Genomic DNA, 18,539 nt, shown 5'->3' on the forward strand with positions numbered 1-18,539 from the left:
TCCCGGCCTTTCTCCCATCAGGGACCTGAAAAGAGCCTGAAACGGCATAGCTTCTCTCTCAAAGCTGGAATCCAGAAGACAAAGACGTCTCTTCTCTCCAGCTCTCACCAACTTCTCCTTTCACACAGGTACAGAGCACTGAGTAATGAACCTCCACCAATGGAAATAGTCTTATGCAAATGGTCCTTTGAGCCAAAGATTATATGTTTAATTTTATATATAAATATGTCTCTGTCTCTTTCTATATATGTTCATATATATATACATATACATATTATATATATATATAAAACACTCCCTCCCAACAGAATCCAACAGAATGTAAGCTCCAGGAGGTCAGAGACTATTTTGTTGTCTTTGTAGTCTTAGCACCTAACATAAAATAGACAATAAGTATTTGTTGAACTAAATAGGACTGGATTGAATTCTTTCCTTCCTTCCACAAAAAATATATTGAGAAGCACTTTGAGGGAAATAAACATAACAATAAAATAACAGCAATAATTTATACAATAAAATTAGCTGATATGCATGTCACATTTTACAGTTATAAACTGTTTGGCGTCTGTCAAATGTGTTGATTTGGTGCTTACAACAAGGTTGTGAGGTCGGTAGCCCAAATATCCTAACAATCCCTCGTGAGAAAACTGAGCCACAGAGAAGTGACGTGTTTGGTGCGTGTTCTCACAATGTATGAAGTAGAGCAAGGAAAAAAGTCTACCGCTCTACCAAGGTGCCTTTCAAAGTCTTAAGACCCAGCCCCTGCCTTCAGCTCGCTTGTAATAAAGTTAGGAAAATCATAACAATGTAAGAGAGTGATGATTAAGTTCTGCGTGAGTGTGCCAGAGAGGCTCTTTGGAGCTGTTCTAAGGACAGAAGAAACTAAGGTAGGCAGTGGGAAGAGGCGATGTGTGAGGGTAAAGAGAGGCAAAAAAGTCCGCAGCGTTTCTCTCTTTTTTTTTTAAATTTTAGGCAATTGGGGTTAAGTGATTTTTCACACAGTTAGTAAGTGAAAAGTGTTTAGTCTAAGGCCAGATTTGAACTCAGGTCCTCCTGACTTAGATGCTCTATCCACCGCAACTTCTCTTAATGGCCTTTCCAATAGTTGGTAGGACAAGCACAACCACGGAGTCACTGGGATCTGGGGCCTAGAGTATTTCAGGAACAAAGTGAAAGAAGAATGAGTCTTTCTGAGAAAACTCAGCCTCAAATCTTGGAGAACTCAATGCAATTCATGGAACATTGCATATAATGCCAGGCAGGGTTGATAGGTTGGTTAGTTTTGCTGAATTATGTCCCCCCCACTTTTTTTTGTCTTTTTTGTTCTTTGTTTTAATTCTCTATAGGGTAGGCAGCTAGGTGGTGCAGTGGATAGAATGATGGGCCTGAAGTCAGAGGCCCATCTTCCTCAATTCAAATCTTACTAGCTGTGTGACCCTGGGCAAGTCACTTCACCCTGTTTGCCTCAGTTTCCTTGTCTGTAAAATGAGCTGGAGAAGGAAATGGCAAACCACTCCAGTATCTTTGCCAAGAAAACCCCAAATGGGGTCAAGAAGAGCTGGACATGACTGAAATGACGAAACAACAAAATCTGTGTAGGGCAGAGAGGAAAAGATTCATTTGGAAATCAAGCTGAGTGAGTGAAATATTGCTTATTAAGTACCTGCTCTGTGCCAGAAACTGTTCTAGGGATATAAAAACATATTGATATAGTCCCTGCTCTCAAGGAGCTTACTCTGATAGGGGAGAGAACAGAGATAGGGGATGGAGGCCAGGAAAGGCAGTGTCGCTGAGTCACATATTTGATGAACAGAGTAAAGTTATGGAATTTGAGAGCTTCTACTCCAGTCCCCTTATTTGATAGGAAACTGGGGCCCAGAGAAGTAAGCCCAACATGAGAGCTAGTTTACCACCAGGATGAGATGCCACTCCAATGTTATTTCTGCACTGCATGTGTGTATGAGGGTGAAATGCATATCAAAAGTAATTATCATGTGACATGTGATATATCATATGATATGATCATTGATAATGATCAGTTATCACATGACATCTATATATCATATATGACATATATTGATATGGCATATAATACAATCAACTGATGATAATCAATTATCACTATGACCTTGATATATTATATGATATGATTAATGGATAACAATCAATTATTGTTATGCATGACATTGATATATTACATATGATATGATCAATTGATAATCAGTTATCCCATATGATATGTGATATATCATACATTAAATAATCAATTGATAATAAATTATCATCACGTGACATGTGATGCATTACACATGATATAGTGAATTGATAATAATAAATGATCATATATGACATGATGTATTGTATATGATATAATCAAGTTATAACAACCAGTTATTCTCACACTCTGACTTGAATCCTGATCTCCAACTTCAAGCCCACCAAGTTCTTCACAGAATCGTATGAGGATAGTACGCTGAAGCCTGATCTAAATGTGCATGGCTGTTATTTAGGACGCCCAGACCAGTCAGCTTGCTCTCCTTTAGTACAGGGCCCGTGACCAGAAGTGAGGAGGCTGGGCACATTCCTCCAGAAAAGATGCTTACTGTACTTTCATTGCCAGAAGTAGGCAAAGTTTATTTTTAGCTCTGGGTCTGATTATGCTCTAGGAACAATCTGTTGTCTGGTTATCCCATGGTGGGATAGCAGGGAGCCTAAAAAATTCAGCCCCTTGACAGCTCCCTGACTTTTCAGTAACTACAGAGGCAGGTGGTATATTGGGAAAAACCCTTGTGCTGGAATAGGAGCTGGCTTCAGTCCTCACGGTCCCTTACAAGCCTTGGTCACAGGCCAGACCAGTCCTTCACTTGGAGTAGTCTGAGGAGGGGATTAAACCAATGATCAAAAAGAGGCCCCTTCAACATCAAGACGTGGACAAGTAGTCCATGAAGTGGGCAATGACGGAGGATCCTCCGAGGGGAGAAAGGAAGAAGGGAGCCTGAACAAAGAACATTGCTTAGCCACCATCAGAGAAGGACACTTTTCCCTCCCTCCCTCCCTTAAAACTGCCCTCGAAGGCTCTCTCTGCGGCCCCGGTGTATGGTTACAAGGGAGCCCCAGGAAGCTTCCTCCGCCCGCTCCTCAGCAGATGTGCTGTTTGCTTAGCATTTGCTCCGACTGGGCTCAGGATTTCTCTGCCCAGCTGTTCTGTGCCCTGGACATCTCGTTGTCTCGGCAGGAGCTCACTCTACCCTGGGGGAGGGAAGGAGAGGGGGGAGGGGAAAAAAGAAAAGGAGGAGGAGGAGGAGGGAAAAGAGGAGGAGAAGGAGGAGAAAGAGGAGGAGCGGGGAAGAGGAGAAGGAGTAAGAGGGATAGAATGGGGGGGGGTGAGGAATGATGATGGTTATGATTTGGTAACCATAGTAGTGACCCCTCAGGTCCCTCCAAACATGTGCCTTTCCTTTTATAGTCAGCTGTTCCTGCTGGGAGGGGTCTGTTTTTGGTTGGATGCTCTGGTATGTGTGTGTGTGTTCAGCTTTCAAGCGGGCCACCGACTGCAGTGACTCTCCGCTTGCTTCTGGGGAGCACTGTAACCCCGCTGTGCAAAGCGTGAAAGCAAATGATGGTCCCTAGAGCAGCCAGAGGGGAGAGCTGGGGTGGCGGGGTGGAAAGGGGAAGGAGGCAGGGGTGAGAATGGGAGAGGGAGGGGAGAGAGAGAGAGAGAGAGAGAGAGAGAGAGAGAGAGAGAGAGAGAGAGACATTGGGAGGGAGGGAAAGGGAGGAGGAGGGAAAGAAGGAGAGAGAGGGGGAGGGGAAAAGGAGGGAGGGAGAGGAGGGCAGGAAGGGAGGGAGGCCAGGACAAGTCAGAGTGCGGAAGCCAGCGGCAGCAGCAGCTCCAGCCTTCCCAAACTTTGGGCCCTTTCATAATTTTTCTCTCCCCCGCCCCTCTCGGTGTCCCAACCCCTTTTGACGTTGCTGTCTAACTTTCTGGGGCCGCCGCTGCTGGGGCAAAGCCTCTTGGCTTTGGGAGCCTGCAGCAGACAGAGCTGGCTGGGGAGGCTCAGCGGAGTCCCAGTTGGGGAGGGAAGGAGAGGGGGGGATTTCCTGAAGGAGACCCTGGGGAGTCTAAGATTTCCTAGGTTCCCTACCCCCGCCCTTTCATCTCCCCCTCCCCTCGTCCTCCCGTTATTCTCCCTTCTCCCATGCTTTTTCTCCTCTCCCCTTTCCTCACCTCTTTCCCCTCTTCTAAACTCCTTCCCTCCTCACCCCTCCTCCTTGACATCTCCCCTCCCCCATGGCTGGAAATGCAGCATGAAAAGATTGGGGTCTTGGCCTCTTCCCCTTGATCACGGAAACACGAACTACCAGGGGATGGCATTTCCTTCTCTGCCAACACCCTCCCTACAGCTCTGATCACCTCCTCCTCTTCCCAGCTGGGCCAGGAGCAACCCCCTCATGCTGTTGCTGCTGCTGAAAACCCAGACTAAAGCCAACAGATTGGAACTTGTCCAGAGAGGGGCTGAGCTGTGCCCTCCACCATGGCCCCCCTCCCCTTCCCTTCTCCAGGCTCCCTGAGTGAAACTGGGGGCAGGCCTGCAGGACCCAGCCTTATGGTGACTGGACTCAGGGGACTTTGGGACTCTGTTCCCAAAGACATTTGAGGCCTGAAATTTCAGGTCCTTAACTCTAGTAGGTTTACAAGGGAGAAAGAGGTCTCCTCCTCCTCCACCCCTTTGAAGAGGTGATCACTATTCAGCTGCAACTCTCAGTGAGTATTGAAGTAGATCCATGGTTGGGGTGGGTGGAAGAGTTCTTTTTTGTCATGGGGTGGATGGAGGGAGTGTTGGGAACTGAACCTTGGAAGTGAGCTAGGGTGGGTGTGAGTGGTGAGCCCGGACCTACACTGGGGCTCTCTGGAGGCTGGGGTGGTAATGTGGCTTGTAAGGATTAAAGGGTCTTAAATTTGCCCCTAGAAGTGCTACTTTCTCAAGGCCCAATACCCTTACAGCCTGGCTTCATTTTATTTTGTATCTATAAAAACAAATACAGTACTTTGTTTATGGGAACGGACAACTCTATGCAGGGCTTTGCGTAAGCCATGCAAACAGAGTGTCGATCTCATCCTTAAAGATCTCCAAAGATGGAGAATCCAACACATTTCCTGATGACCTGAGTTCAAATGCAGTCTCAGACACTTACTAGCTGTGTGACCTTAGACAAGTCACTTAACTACTATCTGCCTCAGTTTCCTCAACTATAAAATGAGAATAATAATAGCACTTACTTCTCAGGGGTGCTGTGAGGATCAAATGAGGTAATAGTTGTAAAGCTCTTAGCACAGTATCTGGCACCTAGTAGGAGCTTTTGTTTTTTTCCTTCCCTCCCTTCCTCCCTTGCCTCCTTCCCTACATTCCTTCCTTCCTTCCTTCGTCTTAGTACCTTGATTCCAATGATTCCACTATCAGGAAGTTTTTTTTTTTTTAATATAATCTGTTTCAACAGTGGAGAAAGCAGAGGACGTGGGGTTGAAAAGCCTGAGTTCAGACATTGGCTGTACTGTTTATTCACCCTATGACTTGTGCCAAGCACTGTCGCTCTTTGAAGCTGAAGAATGGGTATGATGGTACCTTTAGTCCCAGCTTCACAGGCTTGTTGTGAGGGTCAAGCTTAGTGAAGCTTAGAGCACCATGCAGCATCAGCTAGCCTTAGTGCACAAGAGGGAGACTTAGGGGCTAGTCCTGGGGTTCTTATCCAAGATCCACAGATTTCAGGGGGTCTGTGGAATTGGATGAGGAAAAAAATACATCCTTATTTCAATATAAAGTTTCCTTTGAAATCCTATATATTTTATTTTATGCGTTTAAAAATATGATTCTGAGAAGGGGCCTATCGGCTTCACTGGACTACCAAAAGGGTCTGTGACACCGAGTTAGGGTTTGGAAGTGATTGAATGACTGGACCCAAACTGTAGGATCGATGGATTGCTGTCAACCTGGAGGGAGGCATCTAGACAACAAGCATTTATTAAGCACCTACTCTGTGCCAGACACTATGCCAAGTGCTGGGAATACAAAGACAAAAAATAAATAAAGTCCCTGCCCTCAAGGCCCCTTGCTTGTGTCCTCAGCATAATGAGCTGTACCCTCATTGGGCCATCAGTGGGCACAGCTGTTTCCTCACTGGGCTTTCAACACATCCACCAGTGTCCTTAATCCCCAGCCTACCATCTATTGTACCCACTGTGCCCTCAATGTCTGTGCCCTCAGACCTGTTCTGTTCAACATTTCTGTCAGTGACTTCCATAAAAGTATAGATGGCCAGCTTGTCAATTGGCAAATGACACAAATGTGGGAGGGTTAATGTTAAACAGTAGAGTCAGGCTGCAATCAGATCAGGCTAGAACAATGGACCAACCCTAATGAGACAAAGTTTTAATAGGAATAATTATCAAGTGCTGCACTTTGGTTCCAAAAATTACCTGACCATGTACAGAATAGGGAAAGGCAGCTAAATATAGAATTATAGGATTTAGAAGTGGGAAGGAAGGGCCTTAAAGAGCATCGAATCACAAACCCTGTTTACAGATGAGTACACTGAGTCTCGGAGCAATTATACCCAAAATCATACATGTTGTCTCAGTGGGAAAGATTTGACAACAGGTCTTCCAAATCCAGGACTCTTTCTGTCAGTGGAAGATGTTTGAATGCAATGAAATAGGATAATGTTGTGCCAAAAAAAATGACGAAGGGATGGTTTCAGAGAAAACCTGGAAAGACTTGTATGAATGAACTGATGCAGAGTATAGGAAAGCAGAACCAGGACCACAATTTATACTCTAACAAATGTCATTATAAAAACAAACAACTCTAAGACTTAAGAACTCTGATCAACACAATATTAGCCATGAATCCAGAGGACTAATGATGAATGATATGACCCACCTCCTGGCAGAGAGGTGATAGATTCAATAAGACATACATTTTTGGAGATGGCCAATGTGGGAATTTATTTTGCTTGACTATACACATTTATTACAAGGGTTTTGTTCTTTTTTTTTCCGCAGTGGGGGGAAGTTAGGTAGGATGGAGAGAAAATAAATGATTGTTAATTGAAAAAAGAAAAGTAATATGGAATACTGGACAGTGTCCCAGACTTAGAATCAGGAAACCTGGGTTTGAATTCTGATTTAGATATTTACCAGAAAGTCATTTAACCTCTCAGAGGTTTTTCCATCGGCAAAATGGGGGTCATAATAATTGTGTTTCTTACTTCAAAGGATTTTCATGAGAAAAGTGATCTGTAAACTTTAAAGTAACATATAAATAAATATGAGTTATTATGGTTTCTTCTGTATCATGATTCCTCTTCATTAATGGTCCATTTGTAAAAATGTCTCAGAATTTTAGGCAACTCAGGCTTGATAATAATCATTGTTATATAAATAATTCTATTTCTGTAACACTTTGTTTACATATTGATCTCCTCACAACTATCCCATGAAGCAGATAGTGGGAAATGTTGTTATCCTAGTTTTATGGGATCCTATACCGCCCCCCACACACACATACTTAGGGTAGGAGTGAAAAAAAAAAGCAATAATTTGTTTATCCTTTTTTTCCCCAAAGTGTTTTTCACGTACATTGTCTGGAAGATTCTCTTGTGTGTGATACTTTCTTTGAGATCATCCCCTGGTATGCAGGAACTTAGCTAAGCAGGGCTCATACAAAGGAAAGAAGGAAAGGAAGGAAATTAGGAAGGAAATATTTGCTAAGGGCCTACTATGTGCCAGGCACCGTGCTAAATACTTTACAAATATTATCTCATTTTATCCTCACAATAGACCTGGGAGGTAGGTGCTATTATCATCCCTATTTTACAGTTGAGGAAACCGAGGCAAAGAGAGGTTAAGTGATTTGCCCAGGGTATTTCCGTGGAAAAGGAAGGGCTGTAAGCCTGTAGACTGGCTATCAGTAAGGTGTGAACTTCAGAAGATTACTGCTGCTTGGGTTGAATCCCAGTGGTTATTCTTGCTTTCTCTATAGCCTTTTATCCAGGCTTGGGAACAGAGCCATCAGCTCCATGGAAGCAGTCTCACCTGCTGAGAGGAGGAAGTCCAGAAAAGGCATGAAGGAACCAAGTGGCCAAAAACCTCATAGATCCCCACTTCTGCCCCAGGAAGCCCAAGGGCCTGGTGCAATGGCCTCCAAACCTGTTAGTGCCTGGGCAGGTCAGCCCCAGGGCCCCTCTGTGCTGGAGTGTAAAGTGAGGGCCCTAAAGGAGAAGAGGATGTTGACTGGGAAACAGGCAGTAAGTGCTGGCACTGTCTCCCAAGAACGACCCTCGCTGAAGAAGGCCAAGAGCCAGTGGGCTAAGCCAGCTGCAGCCATGCTGGTAACTGAGGGTGCTTCTTCTCAGGACAGTGTGGTGGCCCCCCAAGCTCAGATGAGAACTTACTTGACAGACACGGTGCTGGACAGCAGTGATGACCTGGAAGAGGGGCCAGTGCCCACACCCCCTGCGAGTCACAACAGCACCCAGTCTCCAAATCAACTCAGTTTAGGGGAAGGAAGCCAGAGGCTCCTGGAAGGCATATGGAAGCCTCCTGACTCGGGTCTATTGCAAGAGGCCAGTTATTTCCAGGAAAGCCCAATTCAGCCAGCTTCTCAGAACAGGTCAGAGATCCCAGGGCCTTGCAGGGATTTGGCCCAAATGCTTTCCCTGGAGAATGGGAAATCGGGAGCCCTTGCAAAACATCAGATCCAAGTGGGAGACCTAGATGAGGAGTCTCTGGCCTTGGAGCCAGAAAATCCCATTCAAGAGACCACCGCACAAGGACAGCTGTGGAAAGCGGGCAGCTGGGATGGTTTGAGGAGTGGCAACCACTCCTTGTCATTGGCTGACCGAGTGGAGAGGAACCGCCTTCTTCTGCAGGAGAGGAGAAGCCTGTCAGAACACAGCTGTTCTCAGCTCCACCAAGCCAGAGCCCACAATGGAACCACCCCAGGTGAGTCCAGTAGGTAAGAGGTGCAAGGCACCCACTCTGGGATCAGCTCTTCTGTGTAGAAGAGAGGAATAGGAAGGCTATAAAAAGAGACCTTAGGTCCATTCACCTGTATTCTCTCCCTGCTGTCTTTTGGTGATGAATTTTCTCCCCAGACACGTCAGTCCCCCAGCATCACCACTTGCTGAAATCCTGCTGTCCCCTGCAGCCGACCACACAACCAAAAAGCCTGACCTGGTTGATTAATGGTGAACAGCAGAGATTCCCCCAGCGTCCCCTCCTAAGCATTGCCCTGGCCCTTTCCCTGTTCGCAATATCCATGAACTTTAAGCTGTTGTGAAAATTTGGCAGTTAGTGGAAATCCACGGCCCATGCAAGCCTTCATCAATTTTGGTGTACTGGATAAATAGAAAGCTGCTGTACCCCATAAAAAAGTTTGGGGAACCCTTGTTGTTTCCCGTTGCATACCACTACTTCACTATTACTTTAGGCACAGGGTAAGTAGGGCAAGCCCTCTTTACTTCTCTCCTTCCTCCCTTTTCCATTCCCACAAGTCCCATCTTCTCTGAAAGTCAATTGTCTTTGAGATCCTTAAAAAAAAATCATAGCACAACTCCGTAAAAATTGACTTTTGTCCCAGTGTCAGTACTGAGTCTTTGCCCTAAGCAATCTCTTTCTCAGGCTGAGCAACACGGGAGTGCAGCCTGTTGACGTTCTCTGTAGGGAGATAATTGTTTCGGAGAGCATCATTTTCTTTCCCTTCCCCAAGTGGCAACTGAGGCTGCTCCCAGCTTGTCCCACTGGTAGAAATGAGGAGAATTTAGCTGAAAAGACATAGCCACAGAGAAGGGAATCTGTCATGTGTTCCAAGCAGATTAGTGACCAGGGGACCTTAGGTCCCTGGATTTTGCAGTACTGTCCCTGATCTCTTCCTTTGTTCTGGGTCCTAGAGCTGCCAGGGGGAGACCTAGATTGGGACTCAGGAGTATCCCTGCAGGACTCTGATGGGTGCAGGTAAGAGTTCAGAACTCTTTCTTTTTTCCTTAGCTCCCTATCCCCCCTCCCCCCCAACTCACGTCAGAACTGGTGCTGGTTTGCTGCCAGTCAGAATCCTGTGATTCCAGGCCACAGAGCAGAATTTCCACTTCTGCTGATTACTACCTCCTGAAAGTACCACAAAGAGCAAGTTACTCTTGGGTGCCTGGCATAATGCCTGATTGTACTTCTGGGAAATGCTGGCCAGGCAAGGGGAGTGCTTAATTGGGAGCAAGCCAGAGGGTGTGCTGGTAAAATGTTTAACAACCAACTCTCCAAAAAGAAAATATTCAAAAACCAATTCCGGATACACTTTAAAAAATTTTTTTCCCCAATTACATATAAAAACAATTTTTAACATCTGTTTTTTTTTAAAGTCTTGAGTTCCAAATTCTATCCCTTCCTCCTTCCTCTTCCTCCTCCTTGAGACAGTAAGCAATCTGATATAGGTTATACATGTTCAATCATATAAAACATTTCCATATTAGTCATATGGTGGGAGAAAACAAGAAAAGAAAGAAAGAGGAAGAAGGGAGGGAAGGAAGGAAGGCAGGAAAGAAGAAAGGAAGAGAGGAAAGGAGGGAGGGAGGGAGAGGGTATGCATTCAGACTCTAACAGTTCTTTCTCTGGAGGTGGATAGCGTTTTTTCATCGTTTGTCCTTTAGGATTGTCTTGGATGATTGTACTGCTAAGAATAGCTAAGCCATTCACAGTTGTTCGTTGTACAATGTTGCTGTCACTGTGTGCAATGTTCTCCTGGTTCTGCAGGATACACTTTTACGTTTAATCTTCATTATCACCATTTTCTCCATCACTTTCTTAAGACTAGACAATCAACAAAATAATAAGTCAAGCCTTGACTTATAGCGTGTAACGGGTAAATGTTCATACTAAAAATTTAGCCATCGGCTCTCAGAAAGTGGTTAGAGTTTGGCACCAGCACACCCCCTGAGCCAGGATTCTCAGTCTGGACTTACCACTAAATGTATATGGGTATGTATAGCTTTAAGCTAACCATTTAACTTCTGTAGATATCCATTTCCCCATCTACAAGACAATACCAGTGTGAGGTAACAGAAAAGTCATCAGTCCTGGGTTCTACTCTTGGCTTTCCCATTTACTAGCTATGTGACTTAAGCCAGTTATCTCTTTGGACTTGGGTTTCATAGGATCATAGAGTCTTAGAATTGGAAGCACTTCCATTTCTGAGCAAGAATATCCTCTTTAATATCCTGAAGTAGTCACCTAGCCTGCACTTGAAGACCTGAAATTCTCCATAACAGAGCTCATTACATCAGAAGTTGGCCCATTCCACTTTTCGGAACCTCTAATCGTTAGGAATAATTTCCTGAAATCAAGCTGAAATCTGCTGTCTAGAGCCAAGCAAAAATAAGTCTTCTCTATCTTCCTTTTGACAGCTTTTCACATACAGAAAGACAGTTTTCTTGTCATGTTCCCAGTAAGCTTTCCCCTGTCTAGGCTAAATAGCCCTGATTCCCTCAACCAACTTTCCTGTCAATATCCGGGATGCCTTCCTTGAGACATGTTCCAGCAAATGAATGTACTTTCTAGATACCCAGAACAGAACAAAGTACTTCACCTGTGGTCTGACTAGGTAGGAATATGATGGGATTACAGCCTCCCTCTGTTAATGTGGCCACTTGTTACATATATTTATTTGGCTTCCATAGCACACGATTGACTCATATTGAGCTAGCATTTCGCTAAAACCCCAAAATATTTTGCACAGGGAATTAAGCTTAGCCATATCTTCCCCATCCTGTATTTGTGAAATTGATTTTTTTGGACAGCAAGTAGAGAGATCTAGAGAGATCTTTTGGGATCCTGATTCTAGTTTTCCTGTTATCTTTTTCAGTTTCATGTCATTAATAGATTTGATAAGCATGCCATCTGAAACTTCATCTGATTCAGTTCAGCATTTAGATACTACTATGTGAACAACCTCTTGTGAAAAAGACAAAAAGTCTTTACTAAAAATTTTGAACGGGACACAGTCAAGGACAGATCCCTGGGGCATCTTGGCAGACACCTCCCTTCAGGTAGACATTGGTCCATTGATGATTATTTTTTGGTTTTAGTCATTCAGCCAAATGATCAATGAATCATCAAGCGTTTGTTAAGCACTTATCGTATTTCAGACACTGTGATAAGCTCAGTGAACCCACATAAAGCCTAAGTCTCAGGTCCAGCAGCCCCTGTTCTAGGCTACTTTACTTCTAGGCTACCCCACTTCTACCAGAGTTAGGGTATTTGTGGTGAAGCAAGATACTCTGATTTAGGGAAAGTGGTCATCTGTCCCTCCTGATGATCACAGGAAAGAAGGAAGGAAGGAAATAAGCACCGACTATGTGCCCAGCACTGGGCTAAGTGCTTTAAAAATATCTCATTTGATCCTCACAACAAACCTGGGAAGTAGGTGCTATTATTATTCCCATTTTACAGCTGAGGAAACTGAGGCAGACAGAGGTTAAATGACTTGTCACATAGCTAGTAAGCATCTGAGATCAGATTTGAACTCTGGTCTTCCCCTGGCTGCCTCTAGTACCTTCCATAACCTCCAAACTTCCTGCTATCCAGGTAAGGAAGTATGGTACAATGGAAAGAAAGCTCACTTTAGGATCATTTGATCTGAGTTCAGATCCTGCCTCTGGCATTCCCTATGTGACCTCGGGCTAGTCGGGCCTCAGTTTTCTTCTCTGTCAAATGAAGAGGTTGAATAGGCTCTAAGTCTCCTCTCATATCTAAATCTATGGTCCTGTGACTGATATCAAAGAATCCCAAAGGGTTTAGGCCCTGGTTACTGGAAGAGCATAGCCCTTCTCATCAACAGCTCTTAGCACAGTGGCGTGCACATAGCAGGCTCTACATACGTGTTTATTAATTGAATGATTGATGGTTTGAGCTGATTGCCCAGAAAAATAGAAAGGCATCTCAAGCCCTCCCTGTCCCCTCCCTGGAGGGGTGCTTCAGGGCAAGCATGCTATAACCTGGGCAGTAGAGAGGAATCCAGGTATAGTTTCCAGTTCAAAAGTAGTTCTGTTTCAAAACTAGGTCATCCCTAGCCCAAGGGTCAGTCATTTCCAGGGCTGACGTGTTTCCCATGGTGGATTTAAGAGTGGTTCCATGTTAGATACCTCAGAGCTACCCTAGCCCAGACAGAGAATTCTCTCTGGGGTCTGAAGTTGCCAGATCTGTTTGCCGAGATATGGAAAGAAGGAATAGCTCCTTCCGCATCTCAGCAAATGAGTGGCTAATGGCTGTGTAGGCCTGGGCTGGTATCCCCTTGGGGGAGGGGAGTAGAGGCTGCTATACTTTCCTGTGGGTCCCAGGCCAGCATGAGGTCCCAGGTCTGGTCCACCTAGAGGGGTGCCAGCAGAGCAGCAGCCATAGGCCACCCCCTGCGGAAGGGCAGGTACCATACCTGTCCCTGCAGTGATCCTGGCACTCAGAGCGGAGGTCAGAAAAGACATCTGGGAGCTGCTTCCAGTTTTCCAGCTGTGCAGTGATCTCACCCCTCATCAGCATTGTGTGGTTTCTGCCAAGGGCTGAGGTTGACATTGCCAGTTTCCATTGTCCAGGACACTCCCTCCCCTTCATTCAACATGAAACCTGAGCTTTCCTCAGATCCTTTTTAGAAACATGGAGCAGGTTCCCTACCCCAACATCCTAGGCTTAGCAAAGATTCATGAGCAGAAGAATGACATGACAAGATCTGTGTCTAAGGAATATCATTCTGGCAGGGATAGGAAGTATGGATTGGGATGGGTTGGGGGAGACAAGGAGTGGAGGCAGAGCTGGGAAAATGTCTTAGGAGGGATGGCACAATAGTCCAGACTCATGTTAGTGAGGGGCTGTACTAGGGGCAGTAAAGTGGGAATGGAGAGGAGAGGAGAGCTAGGGGAGAGGTTAGTGAGGCAGAATTGATAATTGATTGAATGTTTGAATGAAGGGAGAAGGAAGAGTCAAAGATAAGCCAATAGCTTGGAAATAGCGATGGCAACAGAAAGACCAAGTTTAGGGGGTCAAATAGTTTGGTGGGGGAATGTGCTGGTGAGAGAATCACTGTCTCTCACAGTTGGAAGCGACCTCATAGACAGTACAAGTCAAGTGAAGTCAATAAACTTTTATTAAGTGCCTACTGTGTGCCAGCTACTACACCAAGTTCCGAAGATGTGAAGAAAAGCAAAAACCTGCTCTCAGGTAGATCACAGGCCACCTGGGGAGACGACATGCTAACGATCAAGTACGAACACATAAACTGGAGGTAATCAGCAGAGGGAAGGCACTAGAATTGAGGGGTTGGGAAAGGCTTCCTGGAGGAGGTGGGATTTGAGCTGGGACTTGAAGGAAGCCAGAGAAACCAGGAGGTAGAGATGAGGAGGGAGAGCATTCCAGGCATAGGAGGACACCCAGACAAAATGCCCATACCTGAACATAACTTCTTTGGCATTGTAGCAGATTGCTGTTGAGTCACTTCAGTCATGTCTGACTTTCTGTGACCCCGTTTGGGGTTTTCTTGGCAGAGATACTGGAGAGTTTTGCCATTGCCTTCTCCTGCCCATTTTACAGATGAGGAACTGAAGCAAACAGGGTTAAGTGACTTGCCCAGGGTCACACAGCTAGTGAACGTCTGAGGCCGGATTTGAACTCAGGAAGATGAGTCTTCCTGATTCCAAGCACAGTGCTCTGTCCACTGCATTTTGTTTGAAGTGGGGTGAGATATAGAAATGTCTGCGTGGAAATCAGCTGAAGAGAGGTGGTGATTGAAGCCATGGGAGTGAATGAACTTGCCAAGAGAGAGAGCACAGAGGGCAAAGAGGCTGACGAGAGAGCCTTGTGGAAAACCACAATTAAAAGACTGGGCAGAAGATGAGAAACCAGTGAAGGAGACAGAGGGATTGATTAGAGAGGTAGGGAGAGAACCAGGAGAATGTATTGTCTCTGAAGGTGAAGAAATGGCAGTTGTCATAGGTTGCTTTGGTTCTGTGTGGCTCCATGGTTTTTTCCTTCTTTTTTTCCTTCTTTCCCTCCCTCCTTCCTTTGTTGCCTCCTTCTTTCCTTCCTTCCCCCCTTCCTTCCCTTCTTCCCTCTTTCCTTCCTTCCTTGTTCCCCTCCTTTCTTCCTCCCTCCCTCCTTCCCTTCCCCCTTTCCCTTCCTCCTTCCTTTCCTTCTTTCTCTCCTTCATTCTTCTGATGTGCTGTTTGCTTATGCCTCCCTCTTGGACCATCCCAGATCTGCTTTGGTTCAGAACTGAACTATTGTTTCCAATTTTAAGACTTAAAATAACAGAAATATACCAAACAGCATCATGAAGGTTATGGAACCCAGTATAATTAGGAGCTGGAGTAGTCAGTCATAGCTTCTTGGAGGAGGAGGGCCTTGAGCTGGGCCTCATGGAATATGGGAGGAAATCGATAGGGAGGATAGTCAAGAAAGGGTGAACAGCATCACCCAAAGGCCCTGAAGCAGGAATGAGTTATGTTTGTGGGATGGCATGGAGAAATGGTCTGGCTAAAGCAGAGGATCTGTCCTGGGGAGTAGTAGAGACAAGGTTGGAAAGGAAGGATAAAAGGCACATCCCAGAAGATGTTAAAATCAGACAGAAACTCAGATTTGCAATGGTAGTCAACAGCAAGCCATTGAAGTTCTTGAATGGCCAAAATGAAATTGTTAAGCACCTACTATGTGCCAAGCACTGTGGATGTAAATAGAAAAATTGAAACAATCCGTACTCTCAAGGAGGTCACGCTCTAATTGGGGAGACACAATACTTCAAAGTAAGTTCAGCTTTAAGGAAGATGGAAGACGGGAGTCCTAGGAGTAGAGTAAGGCTGATAACAAGGACTAGGTGTCCTTAGATTATGTAAGTAGATCAGACAACAGTGCCAGGAGCCTGAGGTGCAGATGGTTACACCTGAAAGATCTTAGGAGGCAGTGGGAGGGCAGATAGCCTCCCATTCCATCTAAGCCATGTGAAAGATGGAGCAGCAAGGCCTCCTGATGATGGCAGGTCTTTCTTCCACCTGACTCACCTGGATGGGTTGTGGGGTGGCCCCTGGCTAGGGCAGGAGGGGAAGGAGGGAGAAAGCAAAGAGAAATGTGGTGGTGGCAGAGTGTTGAAGACAATTGAACTGGCCACAGTAAATAGCATTGTTGTTGTTGTTGTTGTGTTGTTTTAGTTGTGTCTGACTCTTTGTGACCCCATTTGGAGTTTTCATAGCAAAGGTACTGGAGTGATTTGCCATTTCCTTCTCCAGCTGATTTTACAGTTGAGGAAATTGAAGCAAACAGGGTTAAGTGACTTGCCCAGGGTCACCCAGCCAGTAAGTGTTTGAGACCAGATTTGAACTCAGGAAGATGAGTCTTCCTGACTCCCTGCCCAGCACTCTATCTTCTGAGCCACCTAGCTTCCCTAATTAATAGCATCCTATTTGGTAAATAGCATGGCAATAGTAGATAGCAGGTCCCCTATCTCCAATACAGAAAAGCCATTCCTTGTACAGCAAGTGTTTCCTCCATTCCCACGTAGGTGGCTGCACACAAGGCTATAGAGCATGACCCATCCATTCCTGGTACTCTTAAAGCTTCCATTATACCAAAAGGAGCCGGAAAATGCTAAGCAAGAAACCTTAAGGATTTATTGAAATGTGCCCTTTTACCTTCAGAATGCTGCAGTAGCTGAAAATCTGGAAAGTATGAAATCTTCTCCCCTTTAATCTTCCCTCAGAAGTGAGAGAGTTAAAGTCTAGGCTCACTGAGGTACTCACTGAAGCTGAAGGAGGAGAGCAGGTGTCCAAGTGGACCAGGGTGCAGTCCCCTTCTTGGAGGGCAGGAAAGCCTGGGGTTTGGTTTGGTTTGGTTTTTTACCCCCCATGTGAGATCTGACCTGCCTTACTTTGGGAAGATACTGAAGCTAAGAAATGAAACTGTTCAGTCCTGGATCCTGGAGGCTGGGGAGGAAATCTGCCCCGGGCTGAAAGCTTGACTGAGTAAAGCAGCTTAAGGTGGTTGGGGGAGGGAGAAGGGGAAAGAGCCAGTGAGCAAGAGCGAGCCCAGTGTTATTCTCAAAGGATTTGAGGCTTATGGGATCGGGACTCATAGACGCAAGAAGCTGGGTAAGTTGTGTTTCCTGTGGGCTGGAATTACATACTCCTCTACCCACGTTTAAGAGAAATTCATTCTCCTTGGAAGGGGGAAGGCCATACCTACATTAGATTTGTATCTCTTTCCCCACCTCACTTTACTCGATATATTTTTTAACCAAATTGATTTGAAAGAAATTAGGATTAGGTTTAGACTAGAAAGACTCCTGCAGAGGGGTGTACCCCAGAGTATGGATGGAAATATGTCTCTGTGGGGAGTCAGACATAAACATTTATCGTGTACCAACTATGTGCCAGACGCTGTGTTAAGCACTGGGGTTATGGAAAGAGGCAAAAGACTGCCCCTGCCCTCAAGGAGCTTACAGTCTAATGAGAGAGCCAACAAGCAAGTATGTACAAATACAAGTACGGGATAAATAAGAAATAATCAATAGAGAGAAGGCACTGGGATTAAAGAGGGATTGGAAAAGGCTTCCTGGAGGAGATGGGATTTTAGCTGGAACCCGAAAGAAGCCAGAGAAGCCAAGAGGCAGAGATAAGATGGGAGGGCGTTCCTGGGTGTGGGGGGCAGCTCCTCGTCAGGAGACTAAGGGTCTTGTTCGTGGGAGGCCTTGGATACCCGGATACCCGTGCTGGGCCGCGTTCCTGCCAGAGGCCTCTCTTTGATGCGATAGCTTGAACCTTGTCTGCCATGCAGTCAGAGGACGTGGGTTCAGATTCTGCCGCTGATGCTTACTACCTGTGTGACCTAGGGCATATGACTTCACCTCTCTGGGCCTGTTTCCTCATCTGCCCCTTCCACGTCTAGAGCTATTATCCTATGTAAGAAGGATCATAGCATGAATGGCAGGGAGCGTGAGAGCTGATCATTGTCATTCCACCATACACATTCCCATCACACATACACCACACACACCACATACATACACACACCACACATACACACCACATACATACACACACCACACATTCGTACACCACACACATACACACATCACACGTATACACACCACACACATGCACACAATAATATGCATACTGCATACATATACCACACATGCAACGTACCGCATACATACATACACATCACACACATGCCACACACATGCATACCACACATATACACCGTGCATGGCATGCCGTGCACATACACACATCACACATACACACATAGAACAATATGCATACCACACACATGCATACCATACATATACTCTGCACATAGCATACTATGCACATACACACATCATGCATACACACACCACACACATACACACACCACACATGCACACCACACACATCACACATCACACATACACACACCACACACATACACACATCACACATACATACACACCGCACACATGCACACAACAATATGC

The 18,539-nt window shown here is 45.5% G+C and overlaps 1 protein-coding gene across 4 annotated transcripts in view; it reads left to right on the plus strand.

The window, feature by feature from the left end:
* Positions 1–3,340: 3,340 nt before the first annotated feature.
* KIAA1614 (KIAA1614 ortholog) overlaps positions 3,341–18,539 on the plus strand; it is a 54,298-nt gene continuing 39,099 nt past the window's right edge. For 3 of the 4 annotated variants that reach the window (XM_027868649.1, XM_027868651.1, XM_027868652.1), the window contains exons 1-3: positions 4,232–4,765; positions 8,040–9,001; positions 9,949–10,012. In XM_027868649.1, the coding sequence (XP_027724450.1) occupies positions 8,077–9,001; positions 9,949–10,012 (989 nt within the window). In that variant the 5' untranslated portion in view covers positions 4,232–4,765; positions 8,040–8,076. Of the gene's footprint in view, positions 3,360–4,231; positions 4,766–8,039; positions 9,002–9,948; positions 10,013–18,539 lie in introns of those variants that run through there. The other variant, XM_027868650.1, reaches the window with a different exon arrangement.

This window comes from Vombatus ursinus, unplaced genomic scaffold, assembly GCF_900497805.2.
Source record: "Vombatus ursinus unplaced genomic scaffold, bare-nosed wombat genome assembly UNPS02014789.1, whole genome shotgun sequence".
Taxonomy (NCBI): domain Eukaryota; kingdom Metazoa; phylum Chordata; class Mammalia; order Diprotodontia; family Vombatidae; genus Vombatus; species Vombatus ursinus.